This window comes from Schistocerca nitens, chromosome 3, assembly GCF_023898315.1.
Source record: "Schistocerca nitens isolate TAMUIC-IGC-003100 chromosome 3, iqSchNite1.1, whole genome shotgun sequence".
Classification (NCBI taxonomy): domain Eukaryota; kingdom Metazoa; phylum Arthropoda; class Insecta; order Orthoptera; family Acrididae; genus Schistocerca; species Schistocerca nitens.
The window spans coordinates 127463655-127485985 of record NC_064616.1 but is presented as its reverse complement, the minus strand read 5'-3'; the positions used below and the strand labels follow the sequence as shown (position 1 = coordinate 127485985).

Here is a 22331-nt window from a genome sequence, read left to right as displayed (position 1 = left end):
GTGGGCAGGAATATAGGGCTTTACATCACACCGATAGAGCATCACCTTGACCTTCGAGGGCAATGTACCACCCTCAAAGGCCAAGATGAAGGCACTGGTGGCAACCTGATTATCCTTTGGACACCGATGGTCATGCTGGACAAAATGTACACCTCGCCACTCTAAATTGGTGTCTTGTCACAAGTGAGCAACTCTCCTGTTACTGGGCAGAGGATGCTGTTTTGATGAAGACTGACCCAGGTCTCATTTTGGAAGAGACCTCCACCTCCCCCAATTTGTCCTTTAAATTCTCAACAAAAATCTGAGGCTTCATCGTCATGAAAGATTCTCCATCAGCTCTTGAACATACAAGGTACTAGGGCAAATAAGGTCCGCTGCCCTCTTTAGCCTGATGTTCCTCCCATGGCGTTGCCAGAGAGGGGAACGATTTGGCGTCATACGTCTGTGTGTTGACTTGAGCTCGTGATCACTTAGAGACTGCTGGTGTTTCACCACCAGATGATGGACTACGCTTCATCGCGTGTCATCCGCCCTGATGCCACCCACTCTGACCAGGGGCCCTCCCCACGGGCACCACCCAGCCTCAGCAAAGGCCACCTCGCAGGATGGCCATTGCTGGAAGTCCCAATGTCCCAGGGAGATGGCTGTAGCCCCTGACCACACAGGGTTCGCTCTGCTGATGCCTGTGCCATTAACTCCCCATGTATGGCAAGGGATAGATGCCCAACAGGGTACATGGTGGCCCCACCTCAACAGACTGGCTACCGTGCTGGATATCAGGTGTAGAGAAGTCCATGGTCATCATTGATGCAGAAATCGACACTGCATGGTGCAATGACGAGGAAGTGGGCTAAAGGTATCAATGCACAATTGACATGATGCACCTCGTAAGGTGCCCTTCCCCAATTGGCTCGCTCTTTGTGATAGTCCCCTGTAGGGTTGGACCTCCATTCTTCAAAATTTTCCCAAAGGCCACAACGTGTGAAACTCCTTTTAGTCGCCTTGTATGACAGGCAGGAATACCTTGGTCCTATTATAACTCCTGGACCCACAGGGGGCTGCTGCTGTTTCTCCTGGATGCTGTGCCATGCACTTCAATTTATCTTCAGCCTTGCACTTCTGTCATTGTGTGTTGCTGAAAGACTTGCGCAGTTCTGCCTGGAATACTTCCCAGCTTGTGAACTTCTCCTCATCGTTCTCATACGATTGCTTGGCAGTGACCTCCAAATAGAAAAATACGTTAGCCAAACACACAGCGTCATCCCATTTGTTAAATTTCACTATACGCTCATACACCTCTGATGACTATGGCCAAGATCCAAACAAGTGGCTGAAGAACCCAGGATCCTGTCTCATGTGGTGGCACACATTTGCTCTCATGGTCACATCCTGTTCTTCTTCTGTCTCCGCTAGATTGCGATCTGTTGAATATTGCTCGAACTCTGGTTTCTCACCACGTGAACGGCGGCTCTGTCCTGGCATGATGGGAGCCACTGTGTCGTGGATAATGTGCGCTATTACAAGTTCCAATACCCGGCGCCTCCACCAGAATAATGTCACGTAGAAGGTGGTGTAATTAGCTGAATGACAAACACTAACTTCACTTAACAAAGGTTTATTCAGCACTTGTACATACAAGAGCATGGAGCGAACTGCCTCTCGCCAGAACATATACAGTATGTATATAGCTACAGAACATTCCAGTAGTATGATTCTTGACATTTTTGGATACTTCTAGAATGTACTGGAACCGAATATAGGAATTAAAATTTCACAGCCCAGGTGAGTTTTTTTTTTTTTTTTCTTTTGTGGTTTTAGGGCGCACAACTGCAACGGTCATTAGCGCCCACACTACGTTAGGAATGCACCGCGAGTCACAAGTTTAAAACAGCAACGAAACGGAAAACACGATAAAAGACAGAGCGACAGGCATAGGATTAAAAAAAGAAAACAGCATTATCAAATGTCCTTAGAGAGGGTTGTCAAATTGATAAAATGAAGAACGCGAGCAGCTGCTCGTGGGTCATCCGCTAAAATGGTTTCTAGAGTACATGGCAGGCCAAGATCAAGACGCAGTGTGTGAAAATCCGGACAGAACGTTAAAATGTGGCGGACCGTCAGCAATTGCCCACATGGGCAGAACGGCGCCGGCGCAGCCGTCAGCAGATGGCGATGGCTAAACCGGCAGTGTCCAATTCGTAACCGGGCCAAAACTACCTCCTGCCGCCGAGAAGGGCGTGAGGAGGACGTCCAAGCCACGGGAAGAGGCTTCAAGGCCCGAAGCTTGTTGTCTGTAAGCGCAGCCCAATCGGCATGCCACAGCGATAAAATGCGCCGACAAATGACCCTGCTACAACCTGACGAAGGGACACAACAAGAAGCTGTCCGAGGCTGGAGGACCACAGCCTTGGCCGCGGCATCTGCAGCTTCGTTCCCAGGGATACCGACATGGCCAGGAACCCACATAAAGCTAACCGGAGAACCGACGTCCACCAGCTGCTGAAGAGAGCGTTGGATCCGGTGCACGAAAGGGTGAACCAGGTACGGATCACTGAGGCTCTGGATAGCGCTCAGGGAATCGGAGCAGATTACATATGCAGAATGTCGGTGGCGGCAGATGTAAAGAACAGCCTGGTAGAGGGCAAAGAGCTCACCTGTGAAGACCGAACAATGGCCATGGACACGGTATTTGAAACTTTGTGCCCCGACAATAAAAGAACACCCGACCCCGTCATTGGTCTTAGAGCCATCTGTATAAATGAAGGTCATATTAATGAACTTCGAACGAAGTTCGACAAAACGGGAGTGGTAGACTGAACCGGGGGTAACCTCCTTCGGGAGCGAGCAGAGGTCAAGGTGGACGCGAACCTGAGCCTGGAGCTAAGGTGATGTGTGGCTCTCGCCCACTCGAAAGGTTGCAGGGAGTGAAAAATTAAGGTGTTGAAGGAGGCGACGAAAGCGAACTCCAGGGGGTAGCAGGGCAGAGACATACAACCCGTACTGACGGTCGAGAGAGTCATCAAAAAAGGAACGATAAGACGGGTGGTCGGGCATTGCCAGTAGCCAACAGGCATACCGACAAAGCAGTATATTGCGCCGGTAGGTGAGTGGCAACTCACCAGCGTCAGCATGAAGACTCTCGACGGGACTAGTATAAAACGCTCCGATCGCAAGTCGTAAACCCCGATGTTGTATGGAGTTGAGGCGGCGTAAGATGGATGGCCGTGCAGAGGAGTATACAAAGCTGCCATAATCCAGCTGGGAGCGGACGATCGACCGATATAGGCGAAGTAGGACCGTTCGATCCGCTCCCCACGACATACCACTGAGAACACGGAGGACATTTAGAGAACGGGTACAACGGGCAGCCAAATATGACACATGTGGAGACCAACTAAGTTTCCTGTCAAATATAAGACCTAAAATTTTTGTTGTCTCCACGAATGAGAGAGCAACGGGACCGAGTCGTAAGGACGGTGGGAGAAACTCTTTGTAGCGCCAGAAGTTAATACAGACCGTCTTCTCGGCAGAAAAACGGAAGCCATTGGCGACACTCCAGGAGTAAAGACGGTCAAGAGAACGCTGAAGACAGCGCTCCAGGAAACACGTACGCTGCGCGCTGCAATAGATGGTAAAATCGTCCACGAAAAGGGGGCCTGTACATCAGCTGGGAGGCAATCCATTATTGGATTGATCGCTATGGCGAAGAGAGCGACGCTCAAAACTGAGCCCTGTGGCACCCCATTCTCCTGGCGAAAGGTGTCTGACAGGACAGAACCCACACGTACCCTGAACTGTCGATCCATTAAAAAGGAACGAATAAATAGAGGGAGGCGACCGCGAAGGCCCCATGTATGCATGGTGCGGAGAATGCCCGCCCTCCAACAGGTGTCGTAAGCCTTCTCCAAATCAAAGAACACAGCCGCGGTCGGGCGCTTCCGCAAGAAGTTATTCATAATGAAGGTCGACAAGGTAACCAGATGGTCAACAGCAGAGCGGCGCCTACGAAATCCACATTGTACATTGGTAAGTAGGCGTCGAGACTCGAGCAGCCAAACCAATCGAGAGTTAACCATTCGCTCCATCACTTTACAGACACAGCTGGTAAGCGAGATGGGTCGATAACTGGAAGGCAAGTGCTTGTCCTTCCCCGGCTTAGGAATCGGGACAACAATAGACTCGCGCCAGCATGCGGGAACATGTCCCTCAATCCAGATGCGATTGTAAGTACGAAGAAGAAAACCTTTACCCGCAGGAGAAAGGTTCTTCAGCATCTGAATATGAATAGAATCAGGCCCTGGAGCGGAGGACCGTGATCGGCCAAGTGCGTTTTCGAGTTCCCGCATGGTGAATAGGGAATTATAACTTTCACGAGCCGAGGAGTGGAAGTTAGGTGGCCTAGCCTCCTCTGCCTGTTTGCGGGGGAGGAAGGCAGGGTGGTAATGAGCGGAGCTCGAAACCTCTGCGAAAAAGCGGCCGAAGGCATTGGAGACAGCCTCAGGGGCCACAAGGACGTCATTCGCGACCGTCAAGCCAGAAACTGGTGAGTGGACCTTAGTGCCAGATAGCCGGCGCAGGCTACCCCAGACAACAGAAGGAGTAAAACTGTTGAAGGTGCTTGTGAAAGCAGCCCAGCTGGCTTTCTTGCTTTCTTTAATAATACGACGACACTGTGCACGTAATCTTTTATAATTGATACAATTCGCTGCTGTAGGGTGGCGTTTAAAGGTGCGTAAAGCACGTCCACGAGCACGTAAAGTGTCTCTACATGCTGCGGTCCACCAGGGGACCGGTACGCGACGTGGAGAAGAAGTAGGGTGATGGATGGAATATTCAGCAGCAGTGAGAATGACTTCCGTGAGGTGTGCGACCTGACGATCGCAGCTTGTGAAGGTTTGATCCTGAAAGGTCGCCCTGGAAGAGAAGAGCCCCCAGTCTGCTTTGGAGATGGTCCAACTAGATGAGCACGGAGAGGGGGTATGCTGCAGGAGATGGATAACACACGGGAAGTGGTCGCTCGAATATGTATCAGAAAGAGCATACCACTCGAACCGGCGTGCAAGTTGGGGAGTACATATAGAGAGATCTAAATGGGAATAGGTGTGAGATGTGTCCGAAAAAAAAAAGTAGGGGCGCCAGTATTGAGGCAGACAAGATTGAGCTGGTTGAAAAGGTCTGCTAACAGGGAGCCCCTCGGGCAGGATGCTGGAGAGCCCCAAAGGGGATGGTGGGCATTGAAGTCTCCAGTTAACAAAAATGGTGCAGGTAGCTGAGCAAGAAGTTGCATCATGTCTGCCCTGGTAACGGCAGACGACGATGGAGTGTAAACGGTACAAATGGAAAATGTAAAAGTGGGGAGAGTAATGCGGATGGCAACTGCCTGCAGGCCGGTGTGCAACGTGATGGGATCGTAGTAAATATCATCCCGGACCAGCAACATAACCCCTCCATGAGCCGGGATACCTACCACAGGGGGTAGGTCAAAACGCACAGAGGTGTAGTGTGCCAAGGCAATTTGATCGCATGGGCGTAGCTTCGTTTCCTGGAGGGCTACGACGAGTGGACGGTGCAAGCGGAGCAGCAACTGCAAGTCCTCTCGGTTGGAGCGATTGCTGTGAATATTCCAGTGAATATGTGCCATCGTAAGAAGAAAAGGAAGATGAAAGAAGGGGTCACCTCGAAGGCCGCTGAGGGCCTGGCTTCGAGCGAGCACTGCCGCCGCTATCAGTAGGCGGACAGTCATCGTCCATTGGGTCTATAGGTTCATCGGCCATCTTGGGAAGATGGCCGGGAGGGGGAGCTTCCTCCGCCGGTGAACGGCCAGATGTTCGGCTACCAGCGGTGCGGCCAGGCGAAACGGATGACGGCCTGGGGCGGCAACCGCTGGGTGGCGCAGGAGAAGAAATGCGCCGTGGCGGAGAAGGAGAACTGTGCTTCCTATGAGCCTTCTTGGAAGGTCGTTTGGTGGAAGTACCGGTCGAAGGCTGGGAGGTCGAGGTACGTAGGAAGTCTGCACGGGACGGTTCCTTCTTGAAGGCCCGTGCATCTGACTTTGGGGTCTTCATCTTAGCAGAAGCTGATGAAGGGGCTGGTGTCTGTGGGGTGATGGGAGGAAGAGGAGATGTCGACCGCGCGATCTTAGCGCTGGCTGAACGGACGACCGTGGTGCTTAAGGTCAGATCGCATGTCTGGGTTGCCACCTCCCTGTTAGTCCGAGGAGAGGTGAGGACAGTACTGTATTTCCCCGCTGGGAGCAGCGTGGGCTTCCTACTAGCCAATAGCTTGCGAGCAGCCGAGGTGGACACTTTCTCTTTGACCAGAATTTCTTGGATACAGCGTTCTTCCTTATTCACAGGACAGTCGCGGGAGGATGCGGCATGGTCACCCTGACAGTTCACACAACGAGGAGACGGAGGTGGACAGTCACCCTCATGGGCATCCCTGCCACAAGTGACACATTTAGCCGCATTGGAACAAGACTGTTGAGTGTGATTGAAATGCTGACACTGGTAGCAGTGCGTAGGTGTCGGGACATAGGGGCGAACAGAAATAATCTCGTAGCCCGCCTTGCTGCGTGATGGCAACTTAACACTATCAAAGGTCAAGAAAAGTGTCCGGGTCCACCCGGACAGGGAATGTGTACAGGAGTGTGGCCCGAAGCAGTTTTTGTGCCTGAAAGGCGCTCTCAGTTTCTAGTAATAAGGTACCGTTACGCAACCTGGTACAAGATTTGACAGATCCGGCTATGGCATCCACGCCCTTCTGGATAACGAAAGGGTTGACAGAGGAAAAATCCTTTCCGTCCTCAGATCGAGAAACGACGAGGAACTGTTGGGCAGGCGGTAGTACTTTTGTCACTGGTGGCTGGTCAAGTTTCCGTTTTTGGGCAGAAGTCGAGAGAGATGGAGTGAAATCCATTGCGGAGGAATCCCCCATGATTGCCAGCGTCTCCGATGGCGCGCTCCTTCCTTGTGGGGACCCTCTCAGAGGGCACTCCCGCCTTAGGTGAATGTTTACACCTCAGGTCACACCTCCTGAGAAACAGACGTAGGGACCAATCGGCATGGTCAGAAGGTATCAGCTCAGGCAATCACCCCTCCCTGGGCCTGGCCTTTACCAGGGGGTACGTGCGTGCCTTACATGTCTACCCAGGACGGGGAATTACGCGTTACCCCGTCACCGGCTACGCGTGCGAACGCGTGGGTCGGCCTTGAGGCGCGCACAGGGAAGAAGGTAGAAGAGGAAAAAGAAGAGAGAGAGGGAGAGAGAGGACAGACTGTCTCAAACGCCGAGGCGGAGACCAGAGAAGGCAATGAGAAGGCAAGGAGAAGGAGGCAATGGGAAGGCAAGGAGATGAAGGCAAGGGAAAGAGTAAGGAAGACAGTGAGGTGGAGAAGAGCAAAGAAAGGAACCAACCAAAGGAAGGAGGAAACGAGAAGTGAAAAAGCAAAATGACCGCAAATAGAGGTCGTGGAACCGTCCGTCTCTGGACACAGGCACTCACTACCCCCTTGAGGGGGAGGGACTCCTTTTAGTCGCCTCTTATAACAGGCAGGAATACCTCGGGCCTATTCTAATCCCCGGACCCGCAGGAGTGCAGGTGAGTTTTGTACTCATGACACTCCATGCAACAGTTTAGTATTATAACCACTACATTACAGCGCTACTCAGCTTTTGCTGCAACAATATTGTGAAATACTGATGAGTGCCCAAACTCCAGCCACAGATGACAACTGATGGAGCGAGTAGTGCTTCACGAGAATGCTTGACCCCACATCAATGAAATTTGGGTGGACTGTTATGCCTCAGCCCCTGTACAGCCCGGACTTATCCCCCAGCGATTATCACGTCTTCCTCAAGCTAAAGTAACACTTAGGGGGTGAACACTTCAAGAGCGACGAAGTCCCGTCAGATGTTACAAAATGTCACACACTTCCTCAACAGGGTCTTCTTCGACTTAGGAATGCAAAAGCTGGGCTGGAGCACCATCTTCAAAGACGTGGAGAGAAAAAAAAAAAAATAGAAGAAAAAAAAAGAAAGAAAAGAAAAAAAAACTAGAGACTATGTTGAAAAACACTGGTAGAGCCCAAAAGGGCACTGAGCACTAAAAACTTTGGTGGTCTCATGGGAACTTGTCTTACCCCTGCAGCAAGGACGTTGGCCTTTACCAACTATGTAGAAACCAAAAAACAGAAAAATCATCTCACCCGAAAATATTTTACACTAGCAACATAGGCGTCTTTTCCACATTCTTATAACATGTAGAGATGAAGCACTGCCCCCCTACCCCTGAAAGGAATACACTGCATACTACAAGAAAACTTGACACAGTGGTCATTGGAACAGGAGGCTGTCAAAGAGTCCATTAGTATCTAAGTTAATTAGGCTTACCATCACTGCCACAGTATATTCTGCTTACCCTGGTAGTGTATGAATGTCCCCATGGCTCACTGACTATCACAAAGCATTGCCAAATTGCCTACCCTGTGGCATACCACACACATGCTATATATGTGTCCTGACATAGGTAGAAGTGGGAGTGGGAGTGGGAAACAAGGGGTTACTGGTCAGTCTGCCCTCCCAAGCAGTACAGAGCAGAAGGCAGGAGGACAATTCACAGCGAAGGCATTTGATTGCCTGTAACAGTATTGGCTCAGACAGAAGAAAACATTTACTATAAATGCATGTGGTAAGACTTTGTTGGCAGTTCTTTGTGGCAGCTCATAGCAGCTCTTTGACAAACAGTCCTGTGTGGAATAAACAATTGTTTCAAAACCCTAACAAATATCCTGGAGGCTAGTTCTAGGGTTAGAAAAAGCATTAATAACACTGCTACTGTGATTAGCAACCACTCCTGGGACTTCTGCACTGGATTCTGTTGTCTTAAGATGCTGCTAGTGTCTGTTAGAACAACTTTGTCACATTCAGTATGTTTTGTTTTGCAAGTCTGTTGACTGTGGTACTCCAAGTGAGAGCGCAGACTTACGTGGAGCTGGACCGAGGCTGGAGTCAATGGATGTGGATTCAGCACCCAGATCATCTGACTGAGAACTCAGCGAAAATGCAGAATCGGGGGGGGGGGGGGGGTTTGAAGAGTCATGTGGGGGCACTGTTTTTCCCCACTTACAGCCACCCAGCCAATCCTGCAGGTCTCTTGCAGGTGCCTGCCAATCATGATGTTGTTAGTGCAACTGCAGTCAAATCCCTGCCTTAGGAGCAGTAGAGGGGACCTAAGTCCATATCTGGTATCAACATTGTTCAGCTGACAGCTAAATGTAACTGCTCTGCCAAATAAGGCTTGCAACATTATTGTTATACACCATTTAGCCCCACCCCTCAGGCTCCCTGGAGTAGGGACTGCTAGGTCAACAGTAGTCAGGCGTTTTTGCTCTCTTTCTAACCCTTGTAAGCCTACTGATGTTGCTGTTCTCAGGGCTGGTATCAAGCTGGCTTTATATGCTAGTACATGCCTGTTGGTTACAAAGCTCTACAGTGGCAACCTACTACAGCATGTAGATGACATATGAAGTTAAATGTTCATTCCTTGAATAATAACTGGTGCCCTGGGACCGCATCTGGGGGCGTCTGCATTTTCGCAAGGCTCTCACCTTACGGTTTACTTCATGTAACAATATGCCCTCAGCATCGTCTCTGCTTCCGCACCTTCAAGCACACGTCCTCCTTTCTCACAGCTTCAAGGTAACACTACAGTAGCAAGGAATAATAAAAATATTACATATCAATGGGGGGCCATCCCATTGAACGCACACCAAATGACAGGACTGCCAAATTTCCCATTGTGCAGAAGCAGAGCAATACTCAGAACCCAAAGAATTCTGGGAGTGGGAAGTAGGATGCTGTCAGTAACTTGAACCTAATGAACCCGAAGGGTGAAGGTGGGCAGTGCAACGATGTCACTGCACTCTAATCAGCAACGGCATCAGGACACAAATGCCCAGCATTGGTCAAAGCTGCCTGGCTCACCACATGGGGCACATGTGCCACAAATTTCTAATTTGGCACCTGCCCTACTTTGAACCTTGAGGTTGGGCGTTAACTGGACAACCACATCCCTCATTAGTGAGACTGAGTGTCCCTACTGTACTAAGTCATATGCAAACTGACACTTGTATGCAGCATAGATCGCAGACCTGCCAGGTCTCTCATGCAAGTTCCCTGGGTATGTGTGCTGGTGAGATTGTAACATTGCCATGACAACATGGGTTTGATGATACTGCTTGCGCAACTGACAAGGTTCTCAGGCTCCGGAGAGCTTCAGAGTCTAACTTTTAAAATCTGCACAATTTGATACAATCCTGCACTGCTGGAAAATATGAAGGCAGCCGTATCAGCTTGACTGACAATACATCTTACCTGGCAGTGCAGCAAGAAGTAGTGAAGGGGATTCTCCCACCTTCCCATAGGTTTTTAGAAGCCGGTGAAGAGAGTAGTGGTGGTGGTGGTGCAGAGAGTGGTGGTGAAGAACGTTTCTGTGTTGGCTCCTGGCTTGCCACCAGCACTGCGTGCCTACAGAGCAAATTCCGCATTTTGTTTAAGCAGTTCTTGCTTATCATCTTGTGGCAGCTTTTGTTGCTGCTACTGGAGTCATAACTGCTCCTACCAACATTGGAAAAAAAATGCTGGGTCCATGGTGGCCACAATTTAAAGCTATGAAAAAGAAAAACATCAGACATGTCAGAATGTCCTACACCACTATTTTTGTATCTGAACATGTGTGACAATACTGCAATTCCAACAGGCACAGAATATTGCTATACTAGTCAATGGTGGCTGAACTACAAGCCCAGTAAGCTGGACCAAGAAAGAGGTAATGGAACTCCACACCTAATTCAACCTACGGGGGAGTAGAGTGTCTCAACACCATGTAGGGACAAGTACAGACCAACATAATGTGACCAGTGTGAGTGATTGAGTAACTAAGCAGACGGGAAACAGTGCAAGGCTAACGCCAGGACTGAGGTAGTATTATCCTAGGGGTTCTTATGTGGACATCAACCATTGCCACCGGCAGGTAAATAACTGGGTAGTGGTTCTACCTACGCAAGGCCTTGCTCATGCCCTTTGAGCTAGCATGAGTATCACATTGGAATTAGAACACTACCACATATTCACCCACCTCAATATCCTCTGGTGGGAATAGTAGATGTGTTAATAGAGATTAATTCCTGAAGGGTGTCAAGATGCAAGAATGTGTTGAGCAGCAAGTTCCACTTCCAGAGTTTAGGGAAACTATTGTCAGATGGGAAGATTCAAATAGCTCATGCAGTGTAGCAGCTGTGGGGTCCCTTGAGTCATGCTGTAGAGGATGTCAGCAACTGAGTGCCTGCTAGACATGGGGGCCATTTGGATCTTATCACCTGATACTAGTTTCCCTTAATATTAGAGATAAGAACTCAATCCTCATTACAGTCTCACGTCTCAACACATTCCTGTACTTTACCTCCATTAACACATTTGCCGCTTTTTCAGTATCATATTGTTTGTTTTATCATTTTATTTACTATGTCTCAATTTCTTTATTGATTTTTTTTTCATTTTCATTCTCTTCCCCTCATTTCTCTGTTTGTTATGTTATCTCTCTTCTTCCCTAGTTTTTAACTGCACTATTAATTTACCTTCCTCTAATCCATCTTAACTTCTAACTTTGCCAGCTTCAGTCCAGAGATGTTAAGAACACATACTCTGTCTGGTGCCTCGCCCTTCATCTTGATGTCTGGATGAATTGCCCCACCTTTTAATATATTCCAACTTATCCTTCTCCTCCACTAGTAAGGAACTGATAGTTCTAAAATCTAGGACTTTTTTTTCTTATTTTTGTCTTTCAGCAGTCCTAAATATCCTCCCTCTTCTAGGTAAATACTGACAGCAGTTCTGGCCCATAGTTTCATACTTTACATATTGTATCAAAATCAAAATTCATGCAAGTATACTCAGTCTGTTATAGTTGTGTACACATTGTTGCTGTAGTAGTAGTAGTAGTAGTAGTAGTAGTAGTAATAATAATAATAATAATAATAATCTTATACAACATTTTTGCTGTTATGATCTGCCCTGGTTTTTATGGCACATGATCTTATGTCACTGAGATAAGACTATAATGCTATTCCTCATGAAAGTTTCTTATTGGTGGGAGAGAACTGAATAAATCACAGACTTTGAGTAAAGGTAACTTCTAGATTTATCCAAGGTCTTAGTCTATTCAACACTACAGAAAAAAATCAAATTGCAGCATGGATTCCAAAAAGTGACATTCATAACTGTAGTAGCAACATTTTTCATGTAAATATAACCAGAAAAATAGTTTTACCAAGAATTATTTTTTCAAATAACTTTTCATTCATTGAACATTGGTGTCAGTGAAACTAACATGAAATTATTGTTATCTGCAACATTGGTGCTCATTGCTTCTGGCTCACCATTCGTGACTGATAGTTAATGTCCAAATTGACAAATTTTTAGCCTAGTCTTTATTTTCACCTATTTTTCACCATTAAGTAGTAGTAATGGGTGATTATGTTGCTGCTGGTAAGTATTATGATTTCTGCATGAAAGTCTATGGGAAAAGAGGCACCTGCAATATAAAAAATTATTAAATGCCTCAGATCATAATACTAATTGATATTCTGCAGGATTGATAGTGATAACAAAAAAGGAAATTTTCTTGTTAACAGGCTGTTGCTTTCATGCTTGCGGATATGGCTATTGGTGTTGAAACAGCTCGCTTATCATGGATGAGAGCTGCATGGGCTTCAGATCAAGGTGAAAGGAATTCCTACCTGGCATCTATTGCTAAGGCTTATGCATCTGATGTAGCCCAGAAGTGTGCGTCAGATGCTGTGCAGGTATTACTTCATGTTTATCCTGGCAATTTGACTGCCTTTTCTTTTAACCTTAATAATAATAATAATAATAATAATAAAAACCAGAATTAAATTTTTTAACAGAGCAACGACTAGCTGATCAGATGTGTGTAATAATCAAAAATAACAGGATACCCCAGTCAGAATTAGAAAACATCAAGCAACAAGTACAACAAATACTGGAACAAAATAATTCGCAATCGGAAGAAGAAGAAAATACAGTAATGGACTCAAACATCCCAGAGCAAACAAACAAAGAACAACATGCATCAATTAAACAATCAGAGGAAAACGAAATCTTAAGACAGCCACCAGAACAAGCACAAATAGAACACGAAGTGACACACATGTTAGATATAGAAGAAAAATTTCAGTTGACATATATAGAATACAAAGACACAAATACAGACATTAGACCATTCTTGCATAGACCGCCAAATAACCCACAAGTCGAAACAACAATAAAAGCTAGCAACACAATCATACACAACAAAATAAATGAAAACACAACTATGGAATAGTTACAACTACTGGTTTATATAGGAGCACTCACTACACTAAATATACACACTAGGCAGAGATCAGAACCAACCAACACACAGAAGAAACCCACAAAACCAGCATGGCAACACAGGCTACAGATCAGAATAGAAAAACTGAGAAGGACATCGGATAGCTAACACAATTTATAAGAAATGAAATGTCAGAAAAAAACGAAAAAGGTTAGGTAAAATCTAACAACAAGAAGCGATAGAGCAATTAGATGAAAAGAAACAGAAATTACAAGCATTGGCCAAACGACTTAGAAGATACAAAAAAAGTGAAAATAGAAAGAAACAAAATCAGACATTCAACACAAACCAAAAGAAATTTTACCAGACAATAGATAACACACACATTAAAATAGACAATCCACCAAACATAACAGACATGGAACACTTCTGGAGCAACATATGGTCAAACCCGGTACAACATAACAGGCATGCATGGTGGATACAAGCAGAAACACACATACAAGATGATACCACAAATGCCTGAAGTGATAATTTTGCAACATGAAGTCACCCAAGCAATTAATTCTACTCACAATTGGAAAGCCCCTGGGAAAGATAAAATAGCAAATTTCTGGCTAAAGAAGTTCACCTCAACACATTCACATCTAACTGAATTATGTAACAGTTACATTGCAGACCCATAGACATTCCCTGATACACTTACACATGGAATAACTTATCTGAAACCTAAAGATCAAGCAGACACAGCAAACCCACCAAAATATCGCCCCATAACATGCCTACCAACAATATACAAAATATTAACTTCAGTCATTACACAGAAATTAATGACACATACAACACAGAACAAAATTATAAATGAAGAACAAAATGGCTGTTGCAAAGGAGCACGAGGATGTATAGAGCAGCTGATAATAGATGCAGAGGTGACATATCAAGCTAAAACTAAACAAAGGTCGCTACACTATGCATACATTGATTACCAAAAAGCTTTTGATAGCGTACCCTACCCATGGTTACTACAAATATTGGAAATATACAAAGTAGATCCTAAATTTTCCTAAACATAGTAATGAAAAATTGGAAAACCACACTTAATATCCAAACAAATTCAAATATCACATCACAGCCAATACAGATTAAGCGTGGAATATACCAAGGAGACTCATTAAGTCCTTTCTGGTTCTGCCTTGCTCTGAACCCACTATCTAACATGCTAAATAATACAAATTATGGATACAATATTACTGGAACATACCCACACAAAATCACACATTTGCTATACATGGATGATCTAAAACTACTGGCAGCAACAAATCAACAACTCAACCAATTACTAAAGATAACAGAAGTATTCAGCAATGATATAAATATGGCTTTAGGAGCAGACAAATGTAAGAAAAATGGCATAGTCAAGGGAAAACACACTAAACAAGAAGATTACATACTGGATAACCACAGCGACTGCATAGAAGCGATGGAAAAAACAGATGCGTATAAATATCTAGGCTACAGACAAAAAATTGGAATAGATAATACAAATATTAAAGAAGAACTAAAAGAAAAATATAGACAAAGACTAACAAAAATACTGAAAACAGAACTGACAGCAAGAAAAAAGACAAAAGCTATAAATACTTATGCTATACCAATATTGACCTACTCATTTGGAGTAGTGAAATGGAGTAACACAGACCTAGAAGCGCTCAATACACTTACACAATCACAATGCCACAAATATAGAATACATCACATACATTCAGCAACAGAAAGATTCACATTAAGCAGAAAGGAAGGAGGAAGGGGATTTATCGACAAAAAAAAAACCTAAATTATGGACAGGTAGACAATTTAAGAAAATTCTTTCTAGAACGAGCAGAAACTAGCAAAATACACAAAGCAATAATTCATATAAATACATCGGCTACACCACTGCAATTTCATAACTACTTCTACCACCCTTTAGATCACATAACATCAACAGATACAAAGAAAGTAAATTGGTAAAAGAAAACACTACATGGCAAGCACCCGTATCGTCTAACACAGCCACACATCGATCAAGATGCATCCAACACATGGCTAAGAAAAGGCAATATATACAGTGAGACGGAAGGATTCATGATTGCAACACAGGATCAAACAATAAACACCAGATATTACAGCAAGCATATTATTAAAGATCCCAATACCACAACAGATAAATGCAGACTTTGCAAACAACAAATAGAAACAGTAGATCACATCACAAGCAGATGTCTTCTGGGGTATTCTGTATTTGCTAGTATTGTACATGACAATGTATCAACATAAACTTATAAAACAACACGTTCCCACATACAAGTATGCACCACAAAGTGTACTGGAGAATGATGAATTCAAGTTATACTGGAACAGAACCATTATAACAGATAAAACAACACCACATAACAAACCTGACATCATACTCACCAATAAAAAGAAGAAATTAACACAACTAATCGAAATATCCATACCCAATACAACAAATATACAGAAGAAAACAGGAGAAAAAAATTGAAAAATACATCCAACTGGCTAAGGAAGTCAAGGACATGTGGCATCAGGATAAAGTTGACATTATACCAATTATACTATCAACTACAGGAGTCGTACCACACAATATCCACCAGTACATCAATGCTATACAGCTACATCCAAACTTATATATACAACTACAGAAATCAGTAATTATTGATACATGTTCAATTACCAGAAAGTTCCTAAATGCAATATAACACATACCATACAGTTAAAAGGAAGTGACACTTGATCAATGTCCGCGTCACTTTCCATTTTTGACCAGACATAACGTCTGAGAAAAGAAAGAAATAATAATAATAATAATGTGCTGATTTATTATCATAGATTTATGTTATAAATGAAGAAATCAATTTTCTGTTTTCGTGTCTCAAGTGTCAACAAATGTTATGTAGCATGCAATATTCTCATCATTAGTTAAAATAAAAATAGATTTAACACAAAAATATATGAAAGGTATTTCATAGTAATTTCTATTTTCCACCCCTGAACCCCAAAGTGTGTACATGTAGCCTCACTCCAATTGTAACTTCCAAATTAAAAGGTTATCTATACTACTGTATATACACAAGTCCATTTTTAAAACTGTTACCAAAAATCTTGGAAAGTTCTTCATGGATTTACTTCAGATTGTTTCATGATACTTTAAAGTAAGTCTGGCAAAGCCTATGTCTGTCTGAACATTTATTAGATTTTTACGCGATACTCTAACAAAATATACATCCTATGTCCATCTGCATATTTATTAAACAACAAGTATTACATTTTCTGTTTAAACTGAATGTGAGAAAAAGAAAATGTTGTGCTATTCTGTGATGTGAGAAAGTGCAGTTTAATTTTCTTTCCCACAGTCAGTTTTAATGACAATGGCAGGACATTTAAAAACTAGGCAAATTGCTTTCCCTTACATATTCTCTCCCCTTATATATAATTTTAAACAAAAATTTTGTTCATAACTGTGTGCTGTTTTGTTTTCTTCCTGACAGACAATTTTAGTAGAAAACCGTGAAGTTGTATTTATGGCTTATTGGCTATAATTAGGTAAGATTACAAAGTTTGAGGATTCAGAATATGTAGAGACTGAAACTATGTGAATGATGTCACTGAAAGTACTATCCTGATGGATGCAGCAGCAAGGGAGGTCTCTAGTACCATATATACTATTTCCCCAATAATTGTAAGCGACTTCAGTTCTGGAACAAGGAGTCATTGGCAATAACAAAGAACAAAGCTGAAGGGCAGAGAAAGAGAAGAGGAGAGGAGCGAATGGGCAGAGGGAGGGGGGGAGGAAATGGATATACAGCAGGGGAAGGAGGAGATTGACAGAGAGAGGGGGAGGTGGAGGAAGAGAGAGGGGAAGAAGAGATGGACAGAAAGAGCAGCCGAGAAGATGGTAAGAATGTATATCCAATTCGCATACATATTTAGTAATTGTGAAGCATTGCATTACTATGCTCTCTAGTATTGTGTAGAGGATGACACACACACACACACACACACACACACACACACACACACACACACACACACACACACACACACACACACACACACACTCACTCACTCACTCACTCACTCTCTCTGCCGACAGGTGTTGTTGATATACCTCGATGAGGACAGCTGAAAATGTGTGCCCCAACCGGGACTCGAACCCGTGATCTCCTGCTTACATGGCAGACGCTCTATCCATCTGAGCCACCGAGGACAGAGATAAATAGCACGACTGCAGGGACTTATTCCTTGCACGCCTCCCGGGTTCGAGTCCTGGTCGGGGCACACATTTTCAGCTGTCCTCATCAAGGTATATCAACAACACCTGTCGGCAGCTGAGGGTTTCAGTTAGTCATCATTTATTCCAGGGAAAAGCTGCACGGTCAACAACAGTAATCTGTTCTTTCGAGAACAGTTACTGTCTTCATATATATGGTGGATTATTGTCAGTTACAATTACCTGTTTCATCAATTCATTAGCTGTTTCCAACCAGACATTGGTGTGACTGTCTGGTTAAATTGAAAAGAAAAAAATCAGAAAGCACACACATCAAACATTTATGGGAATTGGATATACATCCTGTTGTGTACATAGTTCCGCGTAGTCAGCGCGTACACAACTTTCCCACTTGAGTGCGCCCCTCTAAGCACAACAGCGCAGGCGCAGCATTCGTCCATCTCCACACTACAAGATGGTGCTGTCTCATTAATACGCAGATCGGCGGAAGCACAATTTGGTCTGTTTCTATGTTATGCAACCAGTGAGATTTCTGCTAACGTAGAACCTTTTCTATTCGCGGATCACACTTGCGCAGTGATACCTGAACGCGTGAGGTATTATAACAAGTGTACAGACCTCCAATTAGTCAGTCTGCATTAGTCTTCATTTGTCTGTACCAGTCTATAGTCAAGTTTCAGTCTGCGCCTAATAACATTATCATATTCCTGTACATAGCCATGAAGAGAAATGTATAGACACTTTGTCAAGTATCAGAGATATGCGAGAATAAGATTGACATACCAAAACCAAAGGAACTTCAGATTGTCAATTGTAAACAGGATCCAGAATCAAGTAACATTTATTAAAATAATAAAAATAATAAAAATCATAGATATTGCGTGTGTGAAAATTAATCACGTTCTGTTTAAAGTTGGTCACCGTCAATCTGCTACTCTAAGCATGCAAGTGGCATTTATATCGTCTGACCTAACGACAGAAGATAAACATGCCACAATAAGACCACAAGACACATTGCCGACACTCGCCTACTTCGTTAGAGCGACAAGTCAAATAATCTGACTGTGTGTACCAAAGGTCTTACAGTACGCACACCACACATTCTAATCTCATCCCACCCATTTCTCTGTCCACATTCTCCCCTTTCCCATCTTTCTGTTGCCACTGCCCACTCCTCTTCCCACCTGTATCTCTCTGTCCACTTCCTGCTCCTTTTCGATTTCCATCTCTTTTTTTCCCCATCTCTCTGACTAAGCTTTGTTCATTGTTATTGCATATTAAGATTCTCTAGTAGTATTCTAATAATAAACACTTGTAGCAAACAGGAAAGTTGTGTTTATGGATTATCAGCTTAACAATTATAATATGTAGTCTAAGTCTGTCTGTTAGGTTATAAATAAAATAATGGAATAATTGAAGCACATCAGAGATTACTATCTTGATAGCCTTCAAGTTACTAGGAAAGTAACTACAACTTATTAACAAATAGGTGAAAGTTCAGATAATTTTCTGTGCATGAGCAGCATGAATATACAAATAGGAATACTGAACAATACGAGTCTCCATCAACACCTACATACATACTCTGCAAGCCACTGCATGGTGCATGGCAGAGGGTGCCCTGTACTGCTGTTAGTCGTTTTCTCTTGCTCTATCTGCAAGTGGAACAGGAAAGGAAATAACTGTCTCTATGCTTCCAGATGAGCCCTAATTTCTTGTATCCACTCTACATGGTCCTTACATAAAATGTATGTTGGTGGCAGTAAAAGTGTGCTGCAGTCTTATTCAAATGCCGACACACTAAATTTTCTCACTTTCTTAAAAAGAACATTACCTTCCCTCCAGGGATTCCCACTTGACTTCCGAATGCACCCCTGTGACCCCTTTTGCCCTTCAGCCATATTTCACATCTACAACAGGGATGCCTATTACTGTGCCATCCATAAGGGACTCATAAAAATACACTGTCGTTTGACTGTTGCACAGATTCTCCAGAGTGAGTGATTTGTTAAATGACTGACTGTTGAAAGCAGAAGTTTTAAATTAGTCACATGTATGAAACACACTAATGAAGAACTCTTAACTTATGAGAACTAACTTGCCACTTATATGACTGTTCATGATCAGGCAGTAAGTTTGCTATTTTAGATAAATGGTGTGCTAGGTTAATGTGGAGCTGATCAGATGTTTCAGTATGTTAAGTAAAGTAAAGTAAATGCCAGTTGAAGTTACTTAAAATACTTGCAGTGTATTCTTCATAATTTAAGATTTCTGAATATCAGTTTATGTATACCATTAACGGAGGATAAAAAGAACAACTCTAATGGGACGTGTTACAGTCCATGTGTATGTAGTGAGCTATTGATCTGAAATTGGTACATAGGAATATAAGAATTCAAAAGCCTGCATGCATATCACATGCAAGATACAAATAAAGTTATTTGAAATGTTATTTAAAAATAATTTTTCTTTCATTTTAATGATGCAAATGCACCAGACTTCCAGAACTAAAAGAAAAGCGTATAGATTGAACATATTCTACAGAGTAAATTTCTTGAAGAAAAAGATAATCTGCACATTGTTCCTACATTGTGCAAATTTTGTAAATACAGGACACTCAAATCATTGCAAAAAATGCAATGTGTGAAAAACTTCTCATCAACTAAAACATCGTTTTGCTGTCTAAAAAGGAGTCACAATCTAATTATAATAAAATTAGAAATTTATAATTAGTCTGTGAGAGTGGTTACCATAGGACTGAAACAAAATGTGTGTGTGTGTGTGTGTGTGTGTGTGTGTGTGTGTGTGTGTGTGTGTGTGTGTGTGTGTGTTTTCCTTTATTTTTTAATGTGAAATCGACACACACACACACACACACACGCACACACACACACACACACACACACACACACACACACACACACACACACACACACACACACACACACACACACCATGGAACCTTTAATGTTTTGACATTTTTCTAGTGTTTCTAATAGTCTTCAGATTTACATAATGTGTTACATTGTTCTGACACATTTCTGTTTTTCAGATCTTTGGTGGAAATGGCTTTAATAGTGAATACCCTGTGGAGAAACTGATGAGAGATGCAAAAATTTTTCAAATATATGAAGGAACATCTCAGATACAGCGTCTTATTATATCAAGAGCAATGTTGGATAAAATGAAGCAAAGATCATGAACATTTTACATTTGTATTAATAGCTCTTCATTCTGCAGAACTGTATCTTGAAGAGAATGAACACTTTCATTAAATTCCTTTGAAAAATCAAGAAATTCAAATAAATTTTCAAATATTATGAATTCACTTATTGCATGTACATTGTTGATATTTTTTATATCTCTGTAATAAAGTTATTTCTACAAGTGTCAAATAATCTTGTTCTGTGTATTTATATTCAGTCTTTTGTAAAATACCTGCACATAAATCATATACCTTTTACTTCTAATGTTATGCTTGCACCCACATGTGTCACTTTACTTCTTTACCAAATAAAGTGACACTGTGGTTAAGACACCGGATTCTTACTCAGGAGAAGGACTGAGGTGACCAACGAGGCTTAGTTTTTGCATGGTTGATGTAACTCACTTCAGAGGATTGCAGACCCATTGCCGATTTTCTTCTCAATCTTTTATCAACTTGCAAGTTATCAGTTCATAATGAGAATGCTATTGACAGAACATTACATGCTACCTAACCTCCTGTCATTCCTTTTTGTCTTTTTCATAAGAAGTATGCTTGTCTTACTCCACACCCAAACTGAATTTTTGCTTGGAGAACTCAGAGGAATTTAAAGTCACAGCTGAATATACAATCTGGTCAACATTTCACTTTCTGATGTTCTTAACCCTGGATCACGAATAGAATTAGAGGGAACTTTACATTGCAGTTAGAATTTCTATGTTTTACATGATTGTTTAAGGACAGAGAGAAAACTGATTTCTGTATACCTTCTTCAGTATCTTACAATGCTTTTGGCCACTATAAAATATATTGTATTATGAGCAAGAAGTTGATAACACTCTTAACAAAATGAAGACAGTTTGGAATAGCATTAGAAGGGAGACAGAGAAAACTATAAGAACATTTGAAGAACTAAAAATTAACCATGAAGGAAATCTAGTACACAATCCTGAAGATATAGCCTATATTTTCAACAAGCACTTCTTGTCAGTTTCAGAACAAATAGGCTGCAAGAGCTCTGTTAATGAAGTTTTGAGTGATATGCAAAAGACTATACCCAAACATACAGGTAAAATTCATATTAGACCTGTCACAGCATCTGCAATTGAAAGAACAATTATCTGTATCACAAATACATATTCCACTGGCATAGATAATATCTCTAGTAATTTACTAAAACAGAGCTGTGCTATTTGTGATGTACTTTGCTATATTTTCAATGCATCCATACAACAAGGAACTGTGCCTGGTACATTCAAATATGCTGTTGTTAAACCCCTTTTCACAAAAGGTGACAAAACCAAGGCCAGAAATTACAGGCTAACATCCCTCCTAACTGCTTTTCCCAGATTCTGGAAAAGCTCATGTATATGAGAATTTTGGAACATCTAGATAAATAAAACATTCTCAGTAAAAGTCAGTATGGTTTTTGAAAGGGTATT

The 22331-nt window shown here is 42.9% G+C and overlaps 1 protein-coding gene across 1 annotated transcript in view; it reads left to right on the top strand.

Annotated features, from left to right (window-relative positions):
* LOC126248070 (probable medium-chain specific acyl-CoA dehydrogenase, mitochondrial) overlaps nucleotides 1-21004 on the top strand; it is a 209362-nt gene extending 188358 nt beyond the window's left edge. The window contains exons 10-11 of the mRNA XM_049948721.1: nucleotides 12693-12863; nucleotides 20737-21004. Coding sequence (XP_049804678.1) covers nucleotides 12693-12863; nucleotides 20737-20886 — 321 coding nt within the window. The 3' untranslated portion in view covers nucleotides 20887-21004. The remainder of the gene's footprint in view (nucleotides 1-12692; nucleotides 12864-20736) is intronic.
* Nucleotides 21005-22331: the final 1327 nt, after the last annotated feature.